A 25,757-nucleotide genomic window follows, 5' to 3' on the forward strand; every position below is an offset into this window, starting at 1 on the left:
AGTACTGATAGCAAACAGTGAAGTAAATTTAAAGAAACTAGCATCTACCATCAACACAGAGAGCGAAAGACTTGGCCTAACCTTAAACAAAAAGAAAGCTGAAGTAATGGTAATATCAAAGAAAGCTGATATCCAAACTGTGGGATCGTATTGGTAAACGAAATCCTGAAACAAGTTCACAACTTCAAGTACCTTGGATCATGGGTAACATCTGATGGCAAATGTGAAACAGACATAAAAGCAAGAATAGCAATGGCACGAACAGCATTTACAGAAATAAGAAACATCCTAACGAACAAGAAAATAATGATGGACATCCGCCTTAGAACTGTCAGCTGCTACATTCTCCCTATATTGCTGTATGGCTGCGAGTCATGGACCATCACAAATGCAATGGAAAACAGAATCAATGCAGCAGAGATGTGGTTCCTCAGAAGAATGCGATGCATATCATATACGGACAGGATAACCAACGAAGAAGTTCTGCAAAGAACGAAAAAAAGACGTACATTACTTTTAAAAAACTCAGAAAACAACCATCAAAGTTCTTTGGACTCTTCATGCGAAGAGAGACATTAGAACATTTAGGTACAACTGGAAAGCTGGAAGGAAGAAGAAGCAGAGGCAGACAGAGAATGAAAATTATAGTTGGATTAACATCATGGTTAGAAACAAGGGAGGCAACAACTACAATTCGGAGGGTCAGAGACCGTGATGGATGGAGAGACATGATCGCCCATGCCGAACGGTAAGGCACCTAAATAATAATAATAACATATCATCGACTTTTGTAATAATTATCATTGGAGTTGAGGGAACGTCATGCAAGTATAACATATCATTGGGGGTTGCCAGCAATGTCAAGTTGATTTTGTTAGAATTCACGCTACATTCTCAACAGATGTTTCTCAATCTGTAGGTTATTTTAAATATTAGATTATTAGATTACCTTAGATTATGAAGACACTCAGTCCTCGTTTATTGTCATTTAGAAATCATGCACTAAGAAATGATACATGTTGCTCCAGATGATATCACATAAAAAAGGACAAACCAAAGACTAACGCTGACAAGACCATATAATTATAACACATAGTTACAGCAGTGCAAAGCAATACCATAATTTTCTCTTCGGATCAAGAAGACAGCGGTATGAGGCTAAGGATTTCCAGCGAGAAGACATTTTATTTCCCGGAGTAGGAGAGAGGCCAGACTGCGCAGGCGGGTGACGTCAGCCGGTTGAGCGCGAACAGTTCAAAAAGAAAACCGCTATATCCTGCGGGCAGTGTCGGAGCGGGCTGCGGAGTGAGAGGGTGCAGAGTGAAAGGGCTTTGGCTCAACGGACTTCGACCGTTGAGTCTCACAGTAACGGAGTAAGTTACAGTTTTCTGGTATTTAATACAAACAGTAGCATTAGAGGTATGCATCTAGCATTAGTGTTGTGCTTGGAGTGCCAGGTGTGGGGACCCTGGGAGACCCGCAGCCTCCCCAAGGATACATGTGCACCAGGTGCACTGAGATGAGGCTCCTGAAGGACCGTGTTAAGGAGCTGGAGATGGAAATTGATGACCTTTGGCTAATTAGGGAAAGTGAGGAGCTGATAGGTACTACCTATACAGAGGTAGTGGATAGCACCCCTGTGACAGTCCCCCTCAGAAATCGATATATTGTTTTGGATACTGTTGAAGAGGCAGACCTGACAGAGGAGGACCACAGTGAACGAGACTCTGGCATTCTGCCCAGTGCCGAAATCAAGAGAGCAAGAAGAAATACGGTAGTTATAGGGGATTCCGTCATAAGGGGGATGGACAAGAGATTCTGCGAGCCGGACAAGGATACCCGGATTCTGTGTTGCCTCTCTGGTGCCAAGGTACGGGATGTCTCAGATCGAGTCCCGAGTATTCTGAGGAGAGAGGGCCATGGTACATGTTGGTACATGTTGGTACCAATGACATAGACAGAAAAAGACAGGAGGCCCTGAAGAAAGGTTACTGGGAGCTAGGAAGAAAATTGAAAAGTCGGACCTCCCGAGTAATAATATCAGGATTGCTGCCTGAGCTGCACGCTAATGATGCTAAGAATAGCAGAATTAAGCAGCTGAATGTGTGGCTAAGTAACGGGTGCAGGGGGCAGGGCTTCAAATTCTTGAATCATTGGGATGTATTTTGGGGAAGGTATGACTTATACAAAAAAAGATGGATTACACCTGAACTCAAAAGGCAGTAATATCCTGGCGGGATTGTTTAATATAGCTCTTAGGGAGGGTTTAAACTAAGTCGGCAAGGGGAAGGAAACCAATCTGTTAGGATCGAGGAAGAGGAAGATAGAAATAAGTCAAAAATACTGTGCAGCAAAGATGGCAAGAAGGACAGGCCGGTAAATGTACAGGATAATTTGCTGCAGAATAGAAATATAGCAAAATCGGCAGCAGATACTGATCTAAATGTACGGTACTTAAATACACGCAGCATTAGAAATAAAGTGGATAACCTTGCTGCACAGCTGCAGGTTAAAAGATATGACATTGTGGCCATCACCGAGTCATGACTAAATGATGGATGTGATTGGGAGCTGAATATCCAAGGATACACAGTGTATAGGAAAGAAAGGAAGGTAGGTAAAGGAGGTGGCGTGGCCCTGGTGGTAAGTAACAATATCAAAACAATAGAAAGAAGGGACATAGGATCTGAAGAGGCAGAATCCTTATGGGTGGAATGAAGAAATGGCAAGGGTAAAAAGACACTAATAGCAGTTATATACAGGCCTCCAAACAGCAGCCGGGATGTGGACTACAAGTTGCAGCTGGAAATAGAAAACGCGTGTCAGAAGGAAAATGTCAAGATAATTATGGGGGATTTTAATATGAAAGTGGATTGGGAAAGTCAGGAGGCCTTCACCTCCGGAGATTCCGGACCACACAGTTACAGCGGCAGCGAAGTGGACGTTTCAGAAGTTTCTCCAGATGTTCCGCCGTGTTTTCACGTGTCTCCATCAAATCAGAATTGTTCACGGTACCCTACTTAACACATACAGATATCATTCACCGCAGAGGCCGCGCACGCTGCGTCACGCCGCCATCTTCTCCTCCGTCCTGAGGAGAATTCCACATCCTGCGGAATATTCTGAGGTATTTGAGTGTATAGGCATTAAGAAAGTGTATGTGCTGGAGCTTGTGAAATGTATTAAGTTAGATATGTCGCAGGACTGTAAGAGATATACCCCAGGCTACCATGGGAAGCAAGGAAGGAGATTGCTCAGCCTCTGATGATGATCTTTCCATTATCAATATGATGGGGAAAATACTAGCGAATTGGAGGTTTGCAAATATTGTTCCCTTGTACAAGGAAGAGTCTAGAGATAACCCAGTAAATTATAGAGCAGTGAATCTTACTTCAGTGATGGGCAAGTTGTTAAAGAAGATTCTGAGAGGCAGGATTTATGAGCATTTGGAAACAAATAATCTGATTAGGGATTGTCAACTTCGCTTTATCAAGGGCAGGTCATGCTTTACGGACCTGATTGAACTATTTGAGGACGCAACAAAACACTTTGATGAAGGTAGAGCAGCGGATGTGGCGCCTATGAATTTCAGGAAGGCATTTGACAAGGTTCCCCAGGCAAGGCTCCTTCAGAAAGTAATGAGGCATGGGATCCAATAGACGTTGCTTTGTGGATCCAGAATTGGCTGCTCACAGAAGGCAAAAGATAGTTGTAGATGGTTCGAATTCTGCATTCAGAACGGTGACCAGGGGTATCAAATTTCAAGACAGAATATAGTATTAATGGTCAGACTCTTGGCAGTGTGGCGGATCAGAGGGATCTTGGGGTTTGTGTCCATAAGACACTCAAAGCTGCTGTGGAGGTTGACAGTGTTGTTCAGAAGGCGTATGGTGTGAGTGCTTTCATCAGCTGTGGGATTGATTTCGAGACCTGTGAGACAGAAACAGAAACACAGAAACCCTAAAGCATAATACAGGCCCTTCGGCCTAGAATGCTGTGCGTACATGTATTTACTTTAAATATTCCCCGGGGTTACCCACAGCACTCTATATTTCCAAGCTCCATGTCCCTATCCAGGAGACTCTTAAAAAACCCTATCGTATCCGTGTCCACCACCGTCGCTAGCAGACTATTCCACGCACTCACCACTGTGTGTAAAAAAAAACTTACCCCTGACATCTCCTCTGTACCTACATCCAAGCACCTTAAAATTGTGGCCTCCCGTGTTAGCCATTTCAGCCCTGGGGAAAAAAAAGCCTCTGACTATCCACATGATGCTTAAAGCCATATAAGACCATAGTTAGACCTCACTTGGATACTGTGTTCAGTTTTGGTCACCTCACTACAGGAAAGATGTGGACACCGTAGAGAGAATGCAGAGGAGATTTACAAGGCAGTTGCCTGGATTGGAGAGTGTGCCTTATGAGAGTACGGTGAGTGAAATTGACCTTTTCTTCTTGGAGCGATGGATGATGAGAGGTGACCTCATAGAGGTGTATAAGATGATGAGGGGCATTGATCTTGTAGATAGACAGAGGCTTTATCCAAGTTCTGAAATGGCTAGCACGAGGGGTCATATTTTAAGGTGCTTGGAATTAGGTACAGAGGGATATCATGCAGATACAGGTGGGTGCATGGAATGCATTCCCAGCAAGATAGTAGATGCGAACACAATAGGGTCCTTTCAGAGACTCTTAGATACGTATACAGACCTTAGAAAAATAGAGGATTATACTGTAGGACAATACTGGACATTTTCTAGAGTAGGTTACATGGTCAGCACAACATTGCTGGCTGAAGGACCTGTAATGTGCTGTAGATTTCTATGTTCTCTCTTTTCATGTTTTATTGTTTCACAACGTTCAATGACATTTGATTTAATGTGTCTTTTCTGACAATGATCAACATAAAATACTTACGTAAGTCAATGTGAAAACATCTATTTAAAGTGATCTAACTCAATTCCAAATATAAAACACAAAATAATTGATTGTATAAATATTCATCCTCTTTTAATGTGACACCAAATCAACACTGTTGCAGCCAATTGGTTTTATAAGTCACATGATTAGTTAAATAAGATCTGTTTTTGGACACCTGTGTGCAGTCAAGTTGTTTCAACCGATTGTAGTAAAATACACCTGTATCTGGAAGGTCCAACTGCTGCTGAGTCAGTATCCTGGCAAAAAAAAAAAAAACCCGAAAACAAAAGAACACACCAAGCAGCTCCGCAAAAAGGTTATTGAAAAGCTTAAGTCAGGAGATGGATATAAGAAAATGTCCAAGTCACTGAATATCCCTTGCAGTACAGTTAAGTCAATCATCAAGAAATGGAAAGAAAATGGCACAGCTGTAAATCTGCCTGGAGGAACTGTCCTCAGAAACTGAGCAACAGTGCAATAAGAGGACGGGTGAGGGAGGCCACCAAGAGACCTATGACAACTCGTGAGGATTTACAAGCTTCAGTTGCTGGGATTGTAGAGACTGCGCAGACAATAACTGTTGCCCGGGCGCTTCACCAGTCACAGATTTATGGGAGAGTGGCAAACACAAACGCACTGTTGAAAAGAGAAAACTCACATGAAATTTCGGCCAGAGTTTGCCAGAAGGCATCTGGGAGACCCTGAAGTTCGAAGGTCTGATTAACTCAAAATTGAGCTTATTGGCGCTCAGTCTAAATGCTATATTTGGTGTAAGCAAAACACCACACTAGAGACTAGAATACTACAGCACAGTACAGGACTTTCGGCCCTCATATATTCCTAAAAAAAGTGTACTAAACCCAGACTACTCCGTAACCCTCTATTTTTCTTCCATCCATGTGCCTATTCAAGATGCTCTTAAATATCCCTAATGTTTTAACCTCCACCACCATCCCTGGCAAGTCAATCCAGGCACCCACAACCCTCTGTGTAAAAAACTTACCCCTGATGTCTCCCCTAAACTTCCCTCCCTTAACTTTGTACATATGACCTCCGGTGTTTGCAATTCGTGCCCTGGGAAGCAAGTACTGACTATCCACCCTATCTATGCCTCTCATAATCTTGTAGACCTCTATCAAGTCCCCTCTGATCCTTCCATGCTCCAAAGAGAAAAGTCCCAGCTCTGCTAACCTTGCCTCATAGACGTGTTTTCCAATCGAGGCAACAACCTGGTAAATTTCCTCTGCACCCTCTCCATAGCTTCCACATCCTTCCTCTAATGAGGTGACCAGAACTGTACACAATACTCTCACTGTGGTCTCACCAGAGATTTGTAGAGTTACAACATGACCTCTCTACTCTTGAACTCAATCCCCCTATTAATGAAGCCTAGCTTCCCACAGGCCTTCTTAACTGTCCTATCAACCAGTATAGCAACCATGAGTGATGTATGGATTTGAACCCCAAGGTCCCCCTGTTCATCCACACTCTTACTTAACCGACCATTAACCCTGTACTCAATCTTCTGGTTTGTCCTTCCAACATACATCACCTCACACTTAACAGGTTTGAACTCCATCTGCCACTTTTCTGCTCCACTCTGCATCCTGTCTATATACTCATGTGACCTTCGACAACCTACAGCTCCTGCCACTTCTCCAATCTTCGTGTCATCGGCAAACTTACTCACCCATCCTTCTGCCTCTTCATCCCGGTCATTTATGAAAATCACAAAGAGCAGGGGTCCCAGGACAGATCCTTGCAGCACTCCACTAGTCACCGACCTCCAGGCAGAATACTTTCCTTCCACAACTACCCTCTGCTTTCTTCCTGTAAGCCCTTTTTTATCCAAACAGCCAAAGTTCCACTGATCCCATGCCTCATGACTTTCTGGATGAGTCTCTCGTGGGGGACCTTGTCAGATGCCTTGCCAAAATCCATGTAGTCCACATCTACCGCCCTACCCTCATCAATTTCTTTTGTTACCTCTTCAAAAAACTCCATTAAGCTCGTGAGGCACGACCTTCCCTTCACAAAGTCATGTTGACTATCCTTGAGTAGACTGTACTTCTCCAAGTGCTCGTAGATCCTATCATTAAGAATCCTTTCCAATAGTTTGCAGACCACCGACGTAAGACTCACCGGTCTATAGTTCCCAGGTTTCTCCCTATTACCTTTTTGAAACAAGAGAACTACATTTGCCATTCTCCAATCCTCTGGCACCTCCCCTGCAGCCAAAGAGGATTCAAAGATGATAGTTACTGTTCCAGCGATCTCTTCTCTCACTTCCCACAACAACCTGGGGTATATCACGTCCGGCCCTGGGGACTTAGCGATCTTGATGTTTTTAACAAGATCCAACATTTCTTCTTCCTTAATGTCGACATTGCCCAGCGCACAGGCCTGTTATATTTGACCTCACCCTGATCAAGGTCTTTTTCACTTGGGAATACTGAAGCAAAGTATTCATTTAGGACCTCCCCACCCTCCTCCGCCTCCAGGTACCTGTTGCCTTCTTTGTCCTTTAGCGGCCCCACCTTCATTCTTGTCATCCTTTTGTTCTTCACATACACAGCACGCCTTGGGGTTCTCCTTAATCCTACGTGCCAAGGCCTTCTCATGCCCCTTTCGAGCTCTCCTAAGTCCTTTCTTAAACTCCTTCCTGGCTACCCTATATTTCTCATGAGCCCCTCCTGCTTCCTGCTTCTTATATCTAACATATGCTTCCCTCTTCCTCTTGACGCGTTGTCTAATGTGTTTCGTCAGCCACGCTTCCATTTTCCTGCCTTTTTTTCCTTGTCTCAGTGGGACAAACCTATCCTGAACCCAGCACAAGTTGTCCCTAAACTTCCTCCACATTACTTCTCTGCTTTCACCCTGTTTCACATCTGTTTCCAAATTACTCTTGCTAGTTCCTGCCTCATCCCTTCATATTTAGCCCTTCCCCAGTTAAGCACTTTCCCATTTTGTCTGTTTTTATCCTTTTCCATAGCTATGCTGAAGCTAAGGGAGTTGTGGTCACTCTCACCAAAATGCTCCCCCACCAAGATGTCTGCCACCTGACCAGGTTCATTACCGAGAACTAGATCCAGTATGGCCTGTCCTCTCGTCGGCCGGTCCACATACTGTGTCAGGAATCCTTCTTGAACACCCCTGACAAATTCAGCCCCATCTATCCCCCTTGCAGTCAGGAGGTGCACATCGTCAAAATCACAAGATTCCTACCATGAAGCATCATGATGTGGGGACATTGCACAAGTAGAAGGCCCTGGAAGGCTTGTGAAGGTAGAGGGTAAAATAAATGTAGCAAAAAACAGGGAAATCCTGGAAGGAAATCTGAGGGAGTCTGCAGGAGAACTGCGACTTGGGAAAAGATTTTTTCAGCAGCAAAATAACCCCAAGCGTAAAGTCAAAGCTATACAGGAAGAGCTTAAGAACAACAAAGTTAATGTCCTGGGGAGGCTAAGTAAGGGTCCAGACCTCAATCCAACTGAAAATTTTTGGCTGGACTTGAAATGTTCTGTTCACTAACGATTCCCACGCAATTTGACAGAACTTTAGCAGTTTTGGAAAGAATGGGGAAAAATTGCAGTGTCCAGATGCACAAAGCTGATAGAGACCTATCCGCACAAGTCAAGCCTGTAATTGCTGCCAAAGTGTCATCTACTAAATAGGACTAGACATGCGGGATGTGTATACTATTTATCTATAGTATAAAATTATATATAAATAAATGCCAATAAATCTCACGACATATATCTGTGATAGTAAGCCTGTTTCTAATTCTGAGAAGTTTTATCTGACTGTTGCGTATTTTTGTTTATGTCTGTTAATCCTCTTCCTCATACTGTGGTAGGTAATGTTAATTTAAGTGCACTGGACTGTTACTTCAGTCCTTTTTTTTAGTAAGTTTTCCAGATCGGTTTCAGACCAAGATATTATGCCAAAAGAATACGTTAATATAGGCAGAGCGAACATGTTTATTGCCTTTGTTATATTGTTACTATTCAGCTCAGTTTGGCAGATTTTCTTAAGCTTTGAAGGAAATTCTGTTGAAACAGTTCTCTTTATCACATGATGATCAATTTTCTTTGTTTGTTGATATCCTTAGTATCGTTATGTTTCATATCCATCCATCTGTTGTATTGAATGCTGATGCTTTGTCATACGCTATAAGCTCTACAATATTTCTTGTAATTTTTAATGTTCTGTACTTTTCTAGTCTAAAGCTCACGTTTAAATCTTTGGACATCAGTTCCATTATTTGAATTAATTGTTTTAGCTTTACTGATGCAAGAGTGAATAATTTCAAATCATTCTGTACAGTAGATGTGTCAAGGTATACTTCATTTGTTTTTTTTTCCTCTGCTTTAATATCCGATTTTTGTCCGATTCAGTAAATTAGAGAGCGGATTTAAGGCTAGACTAAACCATAGCAGGCGTTGTGTTTTGCTCTGGAAAATGCCTCCATTTATTTTGAAAACAGTAGTTGTTCCTTTGAGGTTGTTAATAGGGTGATTACTGTCTGCCAATGCTTCAGATGTTCTAAGTATCAGGTGTATATATTAGGAAGTTCTTTTAACCGTGAATGAGGGACAGAATCAAATGGTTGTTGATAGACAATATAAAATTTAAAGATTTCTGCTTTCCCCAAGACTTGATATAGAATTAGATAATATATTACCAATTGTTTCTTAAATCTGTTCATACATTAACAGTATTCTTTCTGCTCTTCTGTAAGTATATTGTGGTTCGCTAAGTGAGTGGTTATTAGATATGACATGCACAATGTTACAATTTTAAATATAAAATTGTCTCATTATTATTAAGAGCTAATAAGAACATTGAATAGTGACCATTCAATAGTCTTATAAAATGCAGAATTAGAGATGTCCTTTTGGCTGGCGGTTCTTACATTCAGCCTTTGATATCTTCTGCCCCACGGGAGTATGGAAGAGAGAGTTTTGCGGTGGGTTAGGGTTCAGCAAACAAGGCTTTGGGTGGGGGAAGTAGTGTTTTGCTAACTGGATGGAGTACTTCCAGGAGGTGACAAATGAAGTTACACAGTGGATATTGTCTACTCGGATATTAGTCGGGTGTTTGACAAGGTCCCACATCGGAGTCTCATACAGAAAATTAACATGCTTGGGAACTGTGGTAAAATGGCCTTTTGGATTCATAGTTTTCTTCTTCATAGCAGACAGTTGGTAATGAGGGTTAACCTGGCTGACGATCTTTGACCAGTGATTATCCACAAGGAACCACACTGGTATCAGCCATATATGTCCCCCTCTCCAAAAGTGGCCTCAAAAACCTACCCAACAATGCTCTTGGAATTATTTTACCATAAGGACCACTTTACCAGAAACCAAGCCCTCCCACCCCACCCACTCACCTCTTTCAATTTAGGATTGGAATAAATGTTGGGGCTGTCAATGAGAGTCGCTTCCCAGAGATGCTCTCAGCATCCTGGCGAAAACATTTCCCTGAATTCATATCCCAGAAATGCTCTTTTATCTGGACAGCTGCATTTCCTCTAATGCACATCCTGGAAATCCTCGGAAGAGGTAATAGATTTCCTGTAGTGGGATAACGGGTGCCCCACTACACCACATGTACCACAGCCACACATTTCCCCTCTCCCCTGACCATCCCTCCAACAAGGCCTCACATTTACCCTCCTCCCTGCCACATTCTGTGAACACATCACCCTCAGATTTTACTCACTGATTCCTTGCTGTTGGCTTGACAATTCTGTATTTAACGAGGCAGTCGACTTACTTGTGCCGGTGCCAGGATCCTGAGCAGCGTCTCTGGACTGACAGACAGTCGCCTCACTTGTACTGGTTCCAGGGTCCTGCTCTGTGTCTCTGACGTCACTGTCTCTGGGCTGACAGACAGTCGCCTCACTTGTACTGGTGCCAGGATCCTGAGCAGCGTCTCTGGACTGACAGACAGTCGCCTCACTTGTACTGGTTCCAGGGTCCTGCTCTGTGTCTCTGACGTCACTGTCTCTGGGCTGACAGACAGTCGCCTCACTTGTACTGGTTCCAGGGTCCTGCTCTGTGTCTCTGACGTCACTGTCTCTGGGCTGACAGACAGTCGCCTCACTTGTGCCGGCTTTAGGGTCCTGATCAGTGTCTCTGACGTCACTGTCTCTGGGCTGACAGACAGTCGCCTCACTTGTGCCGGCTTTAGGGTCCTGATCAGTGTCTCTGACGTCACTGTCTCTGGGCTGAATTTGCTCTCCCTCCTCTGCGGCCGGACCACATTCAACTGAGACATTGTTCTCAATCTGACCCTGCTTTGGTGCATTGTTTCCGGTGTCCCAATCACCTTCACTCGATGAACCGCCTCGTGAAAACCTCTTGAGTGCTTTCCTCAGCCGATTTAATTTCCCGCCTGAAATAAATGACGAATTACAAGTTATACTAGACTGATTTAGAGCTCAGCAAAACAAGGATTCACAAAGGGTGGCTACAATAAGACCATAAGATATAGGAACATACTTAGGCCATTTGGCCCATCGAATCTGCTCTGCCATTCAATCATGGCTGATCTTTTTTCTCGTCCTCAATCCCATTTCTCGGCCTTCTTCCCATAACCTTGGGTGCCCCACATACTCGCCTTACACTTTGACATACAGTATCCTGTCTCCTGGGTCACAGACTGACCATTGCCTTGATACGCACACTGTCCAGTCCCCTGGTTCGCAGACTGACCTTTCCCTTAAGACGCACACTGTCCTGTCCCTTGGAGGAATCTTGTCTGTACCCTTTCCATCATAATGACATCCATTCTGTGCCCTATCTACGTGTATAAACTGCTCCAGGGAATCGTGCATCTGTACCCTTGGTCCCCCTCGTTCTACAACAATGTTCAGGGCCTTACAATTTACAATACAACTCCTGCCCTGGTTTAACTTTACAAAGTGAACGCACTCCTTGGAGCACTTTCCATGTTCGACTCAGTCTCCTTGTGAGTTTACATAACCCCACTATACCACCAAGTTTGACGTCATCCACAAACTATCGAACGACATTAATTTTATCTACGAAGTCTTTAATTGAAAGAACAAACAGTGGACCCAACAACCACCCACACCACAGTTACAAGCCTCCAAACTGACTAGCCCTCTATTATTAACCATCTGATTCCTTCCAGCTTGCCAGCTCTGTATCCAGTCGGCTGTTTCGCCCGCAAGAAAATGAATCTCAGGGTTTTTTTTTACGGTGACATACATGTACTTTGATTATAAATTCGCAATGAACTTTGAACTTTTAATACTCCAAAGATTACAGGTAGACAATGTGTGGAGTCGACAGCATGTTTACCGTCATTAGCTGCAGCACAGAATACAGGCGCAGAAAGATCTTGTGACAAGGTTATAAACTGTTGGTTGGACCAGGTGGAATAGCGTGTGCGTTCTGGTAACAATACTACAGGATGGTTATATTAGTACTGGAGAGATTGCAGATTGAATATTCAATTACAAAATATTTAATCGGATGAGAACATATTCTGCCTCAGAGAAAATCATCTTCCTTCATAGATGTTGCCTGATCTGCTGAGATCCCCTATCATTTTCTGTGTTATCCGCTTTAGTTCCCCTCTGGAAACGCCGTCTGAATCACATTAATCCTACTCACCAATGACATTGCATTGTCCCGATAGCTTTCTTTGATTCCATGTTTGTCTCCTGTTGTTTTATATTTCCTGTGCCATCGAAGCTCCTTAAACTTTTTTTTTGAGAGACCCACGTTCACCATTTGTCCACAGACCTGTCATTCATTGGGGTATTAAAACATCGAAGCAGACCACACATTTATCTACAACGAGCTACATCCTGATTCTCAGCTATTCTCGGCTCGGCTGCAGAAAACAGATTTCAGAAACACACCTCAGCCTCATCTCCTTCGCACAGCAGTCATGAAAACCAGGCGGGAGTTGATAGCTACCCTTCCAAAACCTGCAATGTTGTGTTATCACACAATCTCTGAAATCCCTGAAATGCTCCAATCATCTGGCTCTGAATTGTGTAAATGAAAGTTGGAGATGTCTGTCACCTCTAAACAGGCCCTGGTGTGCAACAAACCCTGAACCTGGACTTTTACATAACAAACAACACAACACCGCTGTCACATTCCTGTATGTTTGACTCTCAACCACCTGATTCAGGGTCTCTGGCTCCTTTCACTCAGGTGAAGCTTTGCATGGTGAGCAGAGTGATTCGACCATTATTGGTGTCAGGTCCCTGCGCTGGGACTGTTGGACTGATCGATTACACAAAGCCGCTTTACCAGTGGCATCAATGACACTGCTTGATGAAACTTTTCTCTGCCCTGTTAGCGTCTGTGTAAGTTTCTTCATCTGAGGTATTGTGCACCACAGGACAGAGGTTTAATTATAAAGAGCCCAGTGAACATACCTGTAGCCATTCTGATTCTGACTGACGATTGTTGATTGTTGTCGTCTTGTTTACACTTTGGTCGCGGTGCAGGACAGCTCCACCTGCTGGTGATGCCCTGAATTACACACAACAAGCAGACAGTGAGTCAGAGAGAGTAGGATTACTTTGCAAATGTGAGAGTATCACCATCCTCTGCATCAGAGCAGCAGTTCGCTTAGGGAGCAAACATTCCCTGTTAACATCAAGTCCCACACCACGTCTGTATGTTTGTCCAGTGATATCTGGCGCATCCTACTGACAGAATCACAGAGCAACAGAGCGCAGACACCGACCCTTCAGCACAATGGGACAATGACAACCACAGTGCCCACAGAGATGGTCCCAATTTCCTGTGTTTGGCCCATTTCCCTCCTGGCCTCTTCACTCCACCTACATATCCCAACTGCTTCTGGAATTATACAATTGTGCCTGCCTCATCCACTTCCTCTGGCACTTCCCTCCACATTATCACCAGCCTCTGTATGCAACCGTTGCTGCTTGTGTTGGCTTTACAATTTATTTACCATTCCTCTGCCATTCAGATCCCCTATAAGCTACGATAATCTTCACTGTGAGCACCATCTACTAATTTTGTGTCATCTGTGAACTTACTGATCAAGCCTTGTACATTCACATCCAAATGTGTGTAGGATAGTAACTGTTCGGGAACCTGGTGGTATGCATCTTGAGACACCTGTACTTTGTAGCTGATGGCAGCAGTGAGAAAAATGTATTGCCTGGGCAGTGAGGATCTTTGATGATAGATGCTGCCTTTTTACAGCAACATTTCATCTAGATGTGTTCAATGGTTAAGACCCGTGACATATTGGCCAAGTCCACTAACTTTTGTAGGATTTTCTGCTCAAAGGCATTGGTGTTCCCCGACCAGTCTATAATGCAGCCAGTCATCAGACCTTCCATCACACATCTGCAGAGGTTTGCCAACGTTTGCCAACAAAGATCTTGTTCTAGATGCTGTTGAGGGGGAGGATCTGACGGGGACGCCCAGGGTGACCGGGTCTCTGGCACTGAGCCTGGCGCTGTTGTGCAGGAGGGAAGGAGGGAGAACAGAAATGCGGTTGTCGTAGGGGATTCCACAGTCAGAAGAACGGACAGGAGATACTGTGAGCCTGATAGAGATAACTGCGTGGTGTGTTGCCTCCCAGGTGCCAGGGTACAGGATGTCTCGGATCGGGTCCTGAATATTCTAAAGGGAGAGGGTGAGCAGCCAGTTGTCTTGGTACATGTTGGTGCCAATGACATAGATTGGACAAGGGAGGAAGTCCTGAAGAGAGATTTCTGGGAGTTAGGAAGGAAGCTGAGAAGCAGGACCTCCAGGATAGTAATCTCGGGATTGCTACCTGTGCCACGTGCTAGCGAGGGCAAGAATAGTCGGATCAGGTAGATGAATGCGCGGCTGAGAGACTGGTGCAGGGGGCAGGGCTTCAGATTCTTGGATCATTGGGATCACTTCTGGGGGAAGTATGACCTTTTCAAAAAGGACAGGTTACACCTGAACGTTGTGGTTTCGAGACTACCAGTAGTGTTCTTTATATCAGTTTTCACATTCACTGACCTTCCCTGCAGTTAAGCAGACTAATAATGTGAATGTTTTCACACCTGAATGAAAGTGAAACGACAAACCAGTTGGATATGGTTTTTTAGCAGAACAGCCTAAAGTTTTGCTTTAGGAAAAACTGCCTCCAGTTCTGTGGAATGTGCGGGGCCAGATAGCTGCTTGCACCAGACCCTAAGGTTGTTATATCACAGAAAAACAACCCACACCTTTTCCCAGTACTCTTTCAACCTTATTTATTTCTCTTCTATAGGTAGATGACCAAAACTGCAGTAAACACTCCAAATTCGAACGCACCAATGTCACCAACCTCAAAATAACACCCCATCTCCAGGATTCAGTACATTAATTTACGCAGGCAATCTGGAAAAGGCTCTTTTTTATGACCCAATCTACCTGTGGCACTACTTTAAGTGTATTATACACCAGAATACTAAAGTGAGTTTGTTTACGTGATTCAGAGTGAAATGTCAAACCGGTTGGAATTGGTTTCAGCAGAAAGGCCACTCTCTGTTCTAAAGAACATGCGGGCAGCTGGTTAAACACAGACCCTGAGCTCCGAGTCTCACAGAAAAGCAATCCACATTTTCCAAATCAATCAGTGATATTGCCTCTTCCCCCTTCCTTTCCAGTTCCACTGAAGAGTTTCGGCCTGAAACATTCCCCGTTGTATTCAGTTGCATACATATTGCCCAGACCTGCTGAGTTACTCCAGCATTTTGTCTTTCCCTGGTTACGAAAGATCCGCGACTGGGAGTGTGTGGGCAGTTTGAAACCACATCAAAACACATCCACACTGTTGAATATTCTTGGGGAATTAAGGTGTGAATCATTCAAGTCTGATATGAATTTCGGATCTTTACTCAATCAAATCTTTGTCTGTGATCAAGGAGTCACAGAGTCATAGTTAAGAGAGTCATATTGAAACAGAACACAGTACAGACGCTTTGTCCGAGTCATTTAAACCACCTGTTCCCGCCCACCTGCACAGTAGCCATATTCCCCCATCCATATTTTCAAAGGCGAAATCGTGCTCGCATGTACCACTTCTATTGGCAGCTCATTCCACTGTCTCTCCGCTCTCTGATTGAAGACGTCTTCACTCATGTCCCCCTGAAACTTTTCACCTTTCACCCATAATGCATGATCTCTGGTTGTCGTTCCACCCGACTTCAGTGGAAAAGGCCTGCTTGCATTTACCTATCTATACGCATCATCCTGTTGTACTGCTCTATCGAATCCCCTCTCAATTTTTTTTGTTTCAAGGATTAAAGTCTGAAACTACTCAACCTTTCCTTATCACTCAGGTCCTCCGGAAACATCCCTGAAATTTTTCCCAGTACTCTTTCAAACTTACTTGCATCTTTCCCGTAGGTAGGTGACCAAAACTACACACAATACTCTAAATTCAGCCTCATCGATGTCTTATACAACTTCAAAATAACATCCTGTCTCCTGCAGTCGATAATTTAATTTATGAAGGTCATTTTGGCAAAAGCTTTTATTTACGACGCGATCTACCTGTGGTGCTACTTTCAATGAATTATGGACCCGTATTCCCAGATCCTTTTGATCCACCACAATTTTTAGTGCTCTGCTGTTTACTGTGTAAGACCTACCATAGTGCAACACTTCACACTTGCCTGCATTAAATCCCGTCTGCCATTGTCAGCGCAGTATTTCCAGCTGTTCCAGATCCCACTGTAACCTGTGAAAACTTGCCTCTCTGTCAACTACATCCCCAATCTCAGTGTCATATGCAAATGTGCTTATCAAGTTAAAAACATTATCATCCCAATCATTGATGTAGATGGCAAACAGCAACAGACCCAACTACCATTCCTGCAGCTCTCCACTGGTCATAAGCCCCGATTAATGGAGATAATCATCTACCATCACTGTCTACCTTCTCCCAAAACAACATTGTCTACTCCAATTGATGTCCTTACGTTGAACATGATGCAAATGAATTTTCTTGACCAACCTCCTACACGGGATTGTTAAATGCTAGCAGAAGTGTATGTAAACAACATCAGTCCTGTCTTTTCAAATACTTATATATGCAGTGCTTCTAATAACTTCCACACTACTGATGTCAGAAGCACTGGTCTATAGTCTTCTGGGTTTTTTTTCAGCCTTTCTTCAACAGCAGAATAATGTCATTTACTTGGATTTTCAGAATGCGTTTGATGAGGTGCCATACATGAGGCTGCTTAACAAGGTAAAATCCTATGGCATTACAGGAAAGACACTGGCATGGATAGCAGAATGGCTGGCAGGCAGGAGGCATCGAGTGGGAATAAAGGAGGCCTTTTCTGGTTGGCTGCCTAGTGGTGTACCACAGGGGTCAGTATTCAGTCTGCTGCTTTTCACATTGTTTGCCAATGATTTAGATAATAGGATTGATGGCTCTGTGGCAAAGGTTGCAGATGATACAAAGGTAGGTGGAGGGGTAGGTAGTGCTGAGGAAACAATGTGACTGCAGCTGGACTTAGACAAATTGGAAGAATGGGCAAACAGTGTCAGATTGAATACAATGTTGGGAAAAGTATGATGATGCATTTTAGTACAAAGAATGATAGTACACACTATCATCTAAATGGGGAGAAGGTTCAAATGTCAGAGCTGCAGAGGGACTTTGGAGTCCTCATGTAAGACTCCGAGGAAGTTAATTTACAGTTTGAATCTGCGGTAAAGAAGGCAAATAAAATGTCCTTTATTTGATGGGGAGTAAAATATAAAAAACAAGGAGATAATGTTGTTTGAGATAATGCCGAGCCTTTATAAGACACTAGTCAGGCCACACTTTGAATATTGTCAATGGTTTTGGGCTCAATATCTCCGAAAGGATGTGTATTCATTGTGCAGAGTACAGAGGAGATTAACGAGGATGATTCCAGGAATGAAGGGGTTAACATCTGAGGAGTGTTTGGCGGCTTTGAGCCAATATTCACCGGCATTTAGAAGGATGCAGGGGTGGGGTGGGGGAGGATCTCATTGAAACCTACCGAATGTTGAAAGGACTGGCTAGGGTGGAAGTCGAGTATCTTTCCTTTGGTGGGGGTATCCAACACTAGAGGGCACAGCCTCAAAATTGAGGAAGGTACCCTTTAGAGCAGTGTTAAGAAGAATTTTTAGCCAGACTGTAGTAGATCTGTGGAATGCTTGGCTACAGGCTGCACTGGAGGCCAAATTCATGCATATATTTAAGGGGAAATGTCAGAGTTTACTGATCTGTCAGGGCAAAGGACATGACGAGAGGGCAGGTGTATGGGGTTGTGTTTGATGCTGGATCAGCAGCTTGATACCACCCAAAATGCACCTCCTACGGTTCGCCGACTAGAAACATAGAAAACCTACAGCACAATACAGGCCTTTCGGCCCACGAAGCTGTGCCAAACATGTCATTACCTTAGAAATCACTGGGCTTACCCATAGCCCTCCATTTTTCTAAGCTCCATTTACCTATCCAAAAGTCTCTTAAAAGACCCTACCGTTGCCGGCAGCCCATTCCACGCACTCACCACTCTGAGTAAAATACTTAACCCTGACATCTCCTCTGTACGAACTCTCCAGCACCTTAAACCTGTGTCCTCTTGTGGCAACCATTTCAGCCCTGTCAAAAAGCCTCTGACTATACACATGATCAATGCCTCTCATCATCTTGTACACCTCTATCAGGTCACCTCTCATCCTCCGTCGCTCCAGGGAGAATAGGCCGAGTTTACTCAACCTATTCTCATAGGCATGCTCCCCAATGCAGGCAACATCCTTGTACATCTCCTCTGCACCTTTTCATTGGTTTCCACATCCTTCCTATAGTGAGGTGACCAGAACTGAGCACAGCACTCCAAGTGGGGTTGACCAGGGTCCTATATAGCTGCAATGTCCCACTGTAACCTCTGACAGCCCTCCACACCATCCACAACACCCCCAACCTTTGTGTCATCAGCAAATTTACTCACCCATCCCTCCACTTCCTCATCCAAGTCATTTATTGAAATCACAAAGACCACGGGTCCCAGAACAGATCCCTGAGGCACACCACTGGTCACCGGACTCTATGCAGAATATGATGCATTTACAACCACTCTTTGCCTTCTGTGGGCAAGCCAGTTCTGGATCCACAAAGCAATGTTCCCCTGGATCCCATGCCTCCTACTTTCCCATAAGCCTGCGATGGGGTACCTTCTCAAATGCCTTACTGAAATCCATATACACTACATCTACTGCTCTTCCTTCACAAATGTGTTTAGTCAGATCCTCAAGAAATTCAATCAGGCTCGTAAGGCACAACATGCCCTTGACAAAGCCATGCTGACAATTCCTAATCATATTATACCTCTCGAAATGTTCATAAATCCCGCCTCTCAGGATCTTCTCCATCAACTCACTGGTCTATAATTTCCTGGGCTAACTCTACTCCCTTTCTTGAATGAAGGAAAAACATCCGCAACCCTCCAATCCTCTAGAACCTCTCTCGTCCCCATTGATGATTCAAAGATTATCGCCAGAGGATCAGCAATCTCCTCCCTCGCCTCCCACAGTAGCCTGTGGTACATCTCATCCGGTCCCGGTGACTCACCCAACTTAATGCTTTCCAAAAGCTACAGCGCATCCTCTCCCTTAATATCTACATGCTCAAGCTTGTCAGTCTGCTGCAAGTCATCACTACTATCACCAAGATCTTTTTCCATAGTGTATACTGAAGTAAAGTATTCACTAAGTACCTCTGCTGTTTCCTCCGGTTCCATACACACTTCCCCACTGTCACACTTGATAGGTCCTATTCTTGCACATCTTACCCTCTTGCTCTTCACATCCTTGTAGAATACCTTGGAGTTTTCCTTAATCCTGCCCGCCAAGGCCTTCTCATGGGCCCCTCTGGCTCTCCTAATTTCCTTTTTAATCTCCTTCCTGTTAGCCTTATAATCCTCTAGATCTCTAACATTACCTAGCTCTCTGAACCTTTTGTAATCTTTTCTTTTCTTCTTGACTAGGTCTATTACAGCCTTTGTACACCACAGTTCCTGTACCTTACCATAACTTCCCTGTCTCATGGGAACATACCTATGCAGAACTCCACACAGATATCCCCTGAACATTTGCCACATTTCTTCCATACTTTTCCCTGAGAACATCTGTTTCCAATTTAAGCTTCCAATTTCCTGCCTGACAGCCTCATAATTCCCCTGACTTCAATTAAACACTTTTCTAACTTCTCTGTTCCTATCTCTCTTCAATGCTATTGTAAAGGAGATAGAATTATGATCACTATCTACAAAGTGCCCTGAGAGATCTGATACCTAACCAGATTAATTTCCCAATACCAAATCAAATACAGTCTCTCCTTTTCTAGGCTTATCTACATATTGTGTTAAGAAACCTTCCTAAACACGCCGAACAAACTCCACCCCACCTAAATCCATTGCTCCAGGGAGATGCCAACCAACATTTGGGAAATTAAAATCTCCCATCACGAAAACTCTTATAATTACACCTTTCCAGGATCTGTTTCCCTATCTGCACTTTGGTATCCCTGTTACTATTGGGCGGCCTATAAAAAACACCAAGTTATTGACCCCTTCCTGTTCCTAACCTCCACCCACAGAGACTCAGTAGAAAAACCTTCCACGACGTCCACCTTTTCTGCAGCCGTGACACTATCTCTGATCAACAGTGCCACGCCCCCAGCTCTTTTGCCTCCCTCCCTGTCCTTTCTGAAACATCTAAAACCCGGCACTTTCCTGTCCCTGACCTCCATCAGGTCACCTCTCATCCTCCGTCGCTCCAAGGAGAAAAGGCCGAATTCATCAAGCTATCCTCATAAGGCATGCTCCCCAATCCAGACAATATCCTTGTAAATCTCCTCTGCACCCTTTTTATGGTTTCCACATCCTTCCTGTAGTGAGGTGACCAGAATTGAGCACAGGACTCCAATTGGGCTCTGACTAGGGTCCTATATAGTTGCAACATTACATCACGGCTCTTAAACAATCCATATACACTGTATGGCTCTCCCTTCATCAATGTGTTTAGTCTGAAACAATCGATCGACAAATGGTGCAATAGCCACAGCTCTACATACCGTCCTTACACATCTGGAGAAGAAGGATGCTTATGTGAGAATGCTGTTCTTGGACTAGAGTTCAGCATTCAATACCGTAGCTCCATCCAGGCTCAATAAGAATCTCAGAGCCCTCGCCTTGACCCTGCCTTGGGCAGCTGGATCCCAGACTTCCTGTCATGTCACCAGCAGGTTGTAAAAAGTGGGCTCCCTCACTGCCAACCCACTGACTGCCAACACAGGTGCACCTCAGGGCTGCGTATTGTGTCCTCTCCTTTAGTCCCTGTATACTCATGACTGTATCACCACCCACAGCTCCAATCTGCAAATTTAATTTGCCGACAACGCTACATTGATTGGCCTAATCTCAATCAATAACGAGGTGGCCTACAGGGAAGAAGTCAAGAAAACAACCTTTCCCTCAATGTTGCCAAAACAAAGGAGCTGGTTGTAGACTACAGGAGAAATGGAGACGGGCCAACCCCTATTGATCATTGGATCTCGGGTTGAGAAAGTGAACAGCTTTAAGTTCCTCGGCATCCACATCACTGAGGATATCACAGTTCCATACTTACCGGCTGTGTGGTGAAAAAAGCACGACAGTGCCTCTTTCACCTCAGACGGTTGAAGAAGTCTGATATGGGCCCCCAAGTCCTAAGAAACCTCCACAGGGGGACAATTGAGAGCATCCTGACTGGCTGCATCACTGCCTGGTATAGGAACTGTACCTCCCTCAATCGCAGGAACCTGCAGAGAGTGGTGCGGACCGCCTAGTGCATCTGTAGTTGTGAACTTTCCACTATTCAGGACATTTACAGAGACAGGTGTGTAAAAAGGGCCTGAAGACTCATTGTGGAACCAAGCCATCCCAACCATAGTCTATTCCAGCTGCTACCGTCCGTGAAATGGTACCGCAGCATAAAATCCAGGACCAACAGGCTCCTGGACAGCTTCTTCCACCAGGCCATCAGACTGATGAACTCACGCTGACTTGAGAGTACTCCATATTACATTAACTGTTCTATTTACTATAAATTGCATATTTAGATGGAGATGTAACATAAAGGTTTTTACTCCTGACATATATGAAGGACATAAGAAATAAATTCAATTCAATTTCATTTAATTCATCTCAGTCCCAGACAGTACACCCACTTTTTCAGAGACTGGGATCCCTGGTTCAACCGGTAATGATTTTGTGCATTTCAATGTGTTCACCTCTCAGTCCTCGATTCTCTAAATGAAAAGGTTATCACATTTGATTGTTCTTCATATGATGACCCCACCACCCCAGGGATCAGTCTGGTGAATCTTCATTGCACTGTCTAACCTCACCCGTGTTTCCACCATGACTCTTCTCCCACCCCTAACACTATTTCCACCTTCCCACCACCCCCTCACCTGGCTCCACTTCTCACTCCCCAGCTCTTGCCCCATCCCCACCCCTCACACATCTTCTCAATTTCCCATCTACTGTCGGTCTTAAATACCCCCAACATGGCCTCCATAGCTGCCTTCACAAATTCACCACACTCTGGCTAAAGAAATTTCGCTGCATCTTGGTTTTAAATATGCACCCTCTATCCTGAGGGTCATTCACTATATTAAGTGTCTGCAAATTGACCGCCTGGGTTGCTGATCAGGATCTTCCGCAGGGAGAGTTAAGTTTAGGGAATACATCTTTCAGGAGCGCAGATAGCTGGAAGATAAATGAATAAGTGGCCAGCAACACACATAAAATTTGCTGACGAATGCAGCAGGCCAGGCAGCATTTATAGGAAGAGGTACAGTGAACGTTTCGGGCTGAGACCCTTCATCAGGAGTAACTGAAAGAAGAGATAGTAAGAGATTTGAAAGTAAGAGGGGGAGGGGGAGATCCAAAATGATAGAAGACAGGAGGGGGAAGGATGGAGCCAAGAGCTGGAAAGTAAATAAATAACAGATGGGGTATGAAGGGGATGTAGGGCATTAACGGAAGTTAGAGAAGTCAATGTTCATGCCATCAGGTCGGAGGCTACCCAGACGGAATATAAGGTGTTGTTCCTCCAACCTGAGAGTGGCTTCATCTTGACAGTAGAGGAGGCCGGGGATAGACATATCAGGGTGGGAATGGGACATGAAATTAAAATGTGTGGCCACTGGGAGATCCTGCTTTCTCTGGTGGACAGAGCGTCGGTGTTCAGCGAAATGGTCTCCCAGTCTGCGCTGGGTCTCGTCAATATATACAAGGCCGCATCGGGAGTACTGGACTCACAGGTGGGGTGTTGCCTCACCTGGAAGGACTGTCTGGGGCGCTGAATGGTAGTGAGGGAGGAAGTGTAAGGGGATCTGTAGCACCTGTTCCCTTTACAAGGATAAGTGCCGGGAGGGAGATCGATAGAGAGGGATGGGGGATGAATGGACAAGGGAGTCGCACAGGGAGCAATCCCTGCGGAAAGCAGAGAGAGGGGGGTAGGGAAAGATATGCTTAGTGGTGGGATCCTGTTGGAGGTGGCGGAAGTTATGGAGAATTACATGTTAGACCCGGAGTCTGGTGGGGTGGTAGGTGAGGACAAGGGGAAGCCTATTCCTAGTGGTGTGGTGGGAGGATGGGGTGACAGCAGATGTGCGTGAAATGGGAGAGATGCATTTGAGAGTAGAGTTGATGGTGGAGGTGGTGAAGCCCCTTTCTTTAAAAAAGAACAAGCAGGTTTGAGGATCTTGGGTAGGAGGTAGAAACGGGAAGTGCGGAGTGTGGGAACTATAAGGTTGGTAGCAGTGGATGGGAGATCCCTTGAGCAGATAAAGTTGGTGATGGTTCCTACACCCTGCACTTCCCATTTCTACCTCCTACCCAAGATCCACAAACCTGCCTGTCCAGGTAGACCCATTGTCTCAGCTTGCTCCTGCCTCACCGAACTCATTTCTGCATACCTCAATACGGTTTTATCCCTCCCTTGTTCAATCGCTCCCTATGATCATGACACTTCTCACATTCTGAAATTTTTTGATGATTTTAAGTTCCCTGGCCCCCATCACTTTATTTTCACCATGGATGTCCAGTCCCTGTATACCTCCATCCCCCACCAGGAAGGTCTCAAAGCTCTCCGCTTCTGCTTGTATTCCAGACCCAACCAGTTCCCCTCTACCGCCACTCTGCTCTGTCTAGCGGAATTAGTCCTTAATCTTAATAATTTCTCCTTTGGCTCCTCCCACTTGCTCCAAACTAAAGGTGTAGCTATGGGCACCCATATGGGTCCCAGCTATGCCTGCCTTTTTGTTGGCTTTGTGGAACAATCCATGTTCCAAACCTATACTGGTATCCGTCCCCGACTTGTCCTTCGCTACATTGACGACTGCATTGGCGCTGCTTCCTGCACGCATGCTGAGCTTGTTGACTTCATTAACTTTGCCTCCAACTTTCACCCTAACCTCAAGTTTACCTGGTCCATTTCCGACACTACCCTCCCCTTTCTTGATCTTTCTGTCTTATCTCTGGAGACAGCTTATCTACTGATGTCAACTATCAGCCTCCGGACTCTCACAGCTACCTGGACTATTCCTCTTCTCACCCTGTCTCTTGCAAAAATGCCATCCCCTTCTCGCAATTCCTCTGTCTCCGCCGCATCTGCTCTCAGGATGAGGTTTTTCATTCCAGGACCGAGGGAGATGCCCTCTTTTTTAGCTGTTTCGACGTGTCAACCCATCGCCTCCTCCTGTGCCAAGATGAGGCCACCCTCAGGTTTTTATAAAGCTGCAACACAACTTCCAGACTTTTGAACTCAAATGTCTCGACTAATAAAGACAACCATGCCATTTGGCTTCTTAACCACTCGATCAATCTGTGCAGTCATTTTCAGGGAGAGATGAATGTGGACTCTAAGATCCCTCTGATCATCATCACTGTTCAGCATCTTGCATTTAACAGTGTCCTGTCTCTTTACATTTGGCCAACCGAGCTGCCAAGGTGATCGTCACTAATCAAATCTCACTGAGTTGTCTCAGGTCCTGTTGAATTTGACAAATGCACAAGTATGGGAAGTTACAGGGACAGAGAAACACTGACTTGTAGCAACATCACAGGCAAGCACATTCTGATGACACACGGAAAACAAATTATACGATTCTCTGTCAGTAACAATATAGAAATATATTTTACGTCACCATGCTAACAGGACCAGAACAACAGGGGCTGGACGGCGGCTCATCTCAGACGGTTCGGTGTGAAGGTCTCACAACCCGGACCGACCCCGGCAGATTCCGTCAAGGAAGCGAGGCGAGGCCGCCAGTTTGGGAAAGTTCATCCCCTCCCCCTTCAGGTTTCACCGATCACCTTGTGTTTCTCTCTCCTTCCCCCACCCCCACCTTTTATTCTCCTGTCCTGCCGAAGGGTTTCGGCCGGTAACGCGACTGTACTCTTTTCCTGGGTGCTGCCGGGCCTGCTGAGTTCCTCCAGCACTTTGCGGAAGTTGCTCGCATTGCCAGCATCTGCCGATTTTCCTCTTGTTTGAGTTCGGGAAAGTTAAAGGGTCTCACTGCCCAACATCAGACCTCCCTGCTCGGGACCGGCTTCAATACTCACCGAATGGAAATTGTCGGTGTTGCCCCGCAGAGAATAATCCGTTCCCGGATCCCGATCCCGATCCCACCGCCGACTCACTTCAACAAAGGACGGAAAACAACACCGCCCTGCCCGTACTGAGCATGCGCGATGTCGTCTGCGCGTCATCAGCGCGGTGGGCGGGGCCTCGGAACCAAACCTGC

The 25,757-nt window shown here is 44.9% G+C and overlaps 1 protein-coding gene across 1 annotated transcript; it reads right to left on the reverse strand.

Annotated features, from left to right (window-relative positions):
• Positions 1-19: 19 nt before the first annotated feature.
• On the reverse strand, positions 20-25,722 carry LOC140207861 (uncharacterized). The gene is made up of 4 exons (XM_072276409.1): positions 25,576-25,722; positions 13,351-13,447; positions 10,704-11,324; positions 20-1,298 (listed from the first exon to the last, which is right to left on the reverse strand). The coding sequence occupies exons 1-4, from the start codon at positions 25,720-25,722 to the stop codon at positions 1,270-1,272; spliced, it is 894 nt and encodes a 297-aa protein (XP_072132510.1). The 3' UTR covers positions 20-1,269.
• Between the last annotated feature and the right edge of the window lie 35 nt (positions 25,723-25,757).

The sequence above is a fragment of the Mobula birostris genome, chromosome 13 (genome assembly GCF_030028105.1).
Source record: "Mobula birostris isolate sMobBir1 chromosome 13, sMobBir1.hap1, whole genome shotgun sequence".
Taxonomy (NCBI): Eukaryota; Metazoa; Chordata; class Chondrichthyes; order Myliobatiformes; family Myliobatidae; genus Mobula; species Mobula birostris.

What these genes read in the sequence shown, in the direction of transcription:
- LOC140207861 (XM_072276409.1), bottom strand. Translation starts at nt 25,722, where the DNA reads ATGACGCGCAGACGACATCGCGCATGCTCAGTACGGGCAGGGCGGTGT. An exon ending in CAGAATCAGAATGGCTACAG is followed by an intron (nt 11,325 to 13,350) that starts GTATGTTCACTG and finishes CATTTATTTCAG; the next exon opens with GCGGGAAATTAAATCGGCTG. An exon ending in GGATCCTGGCACCGGCACAA is followed by an intron (nt 1,299 to 10,703) that starts GTAAGTCGACTG and finishes CTCACTCCGCAG; the next exon opens with CCCGCTCCGACACTGCCCGC.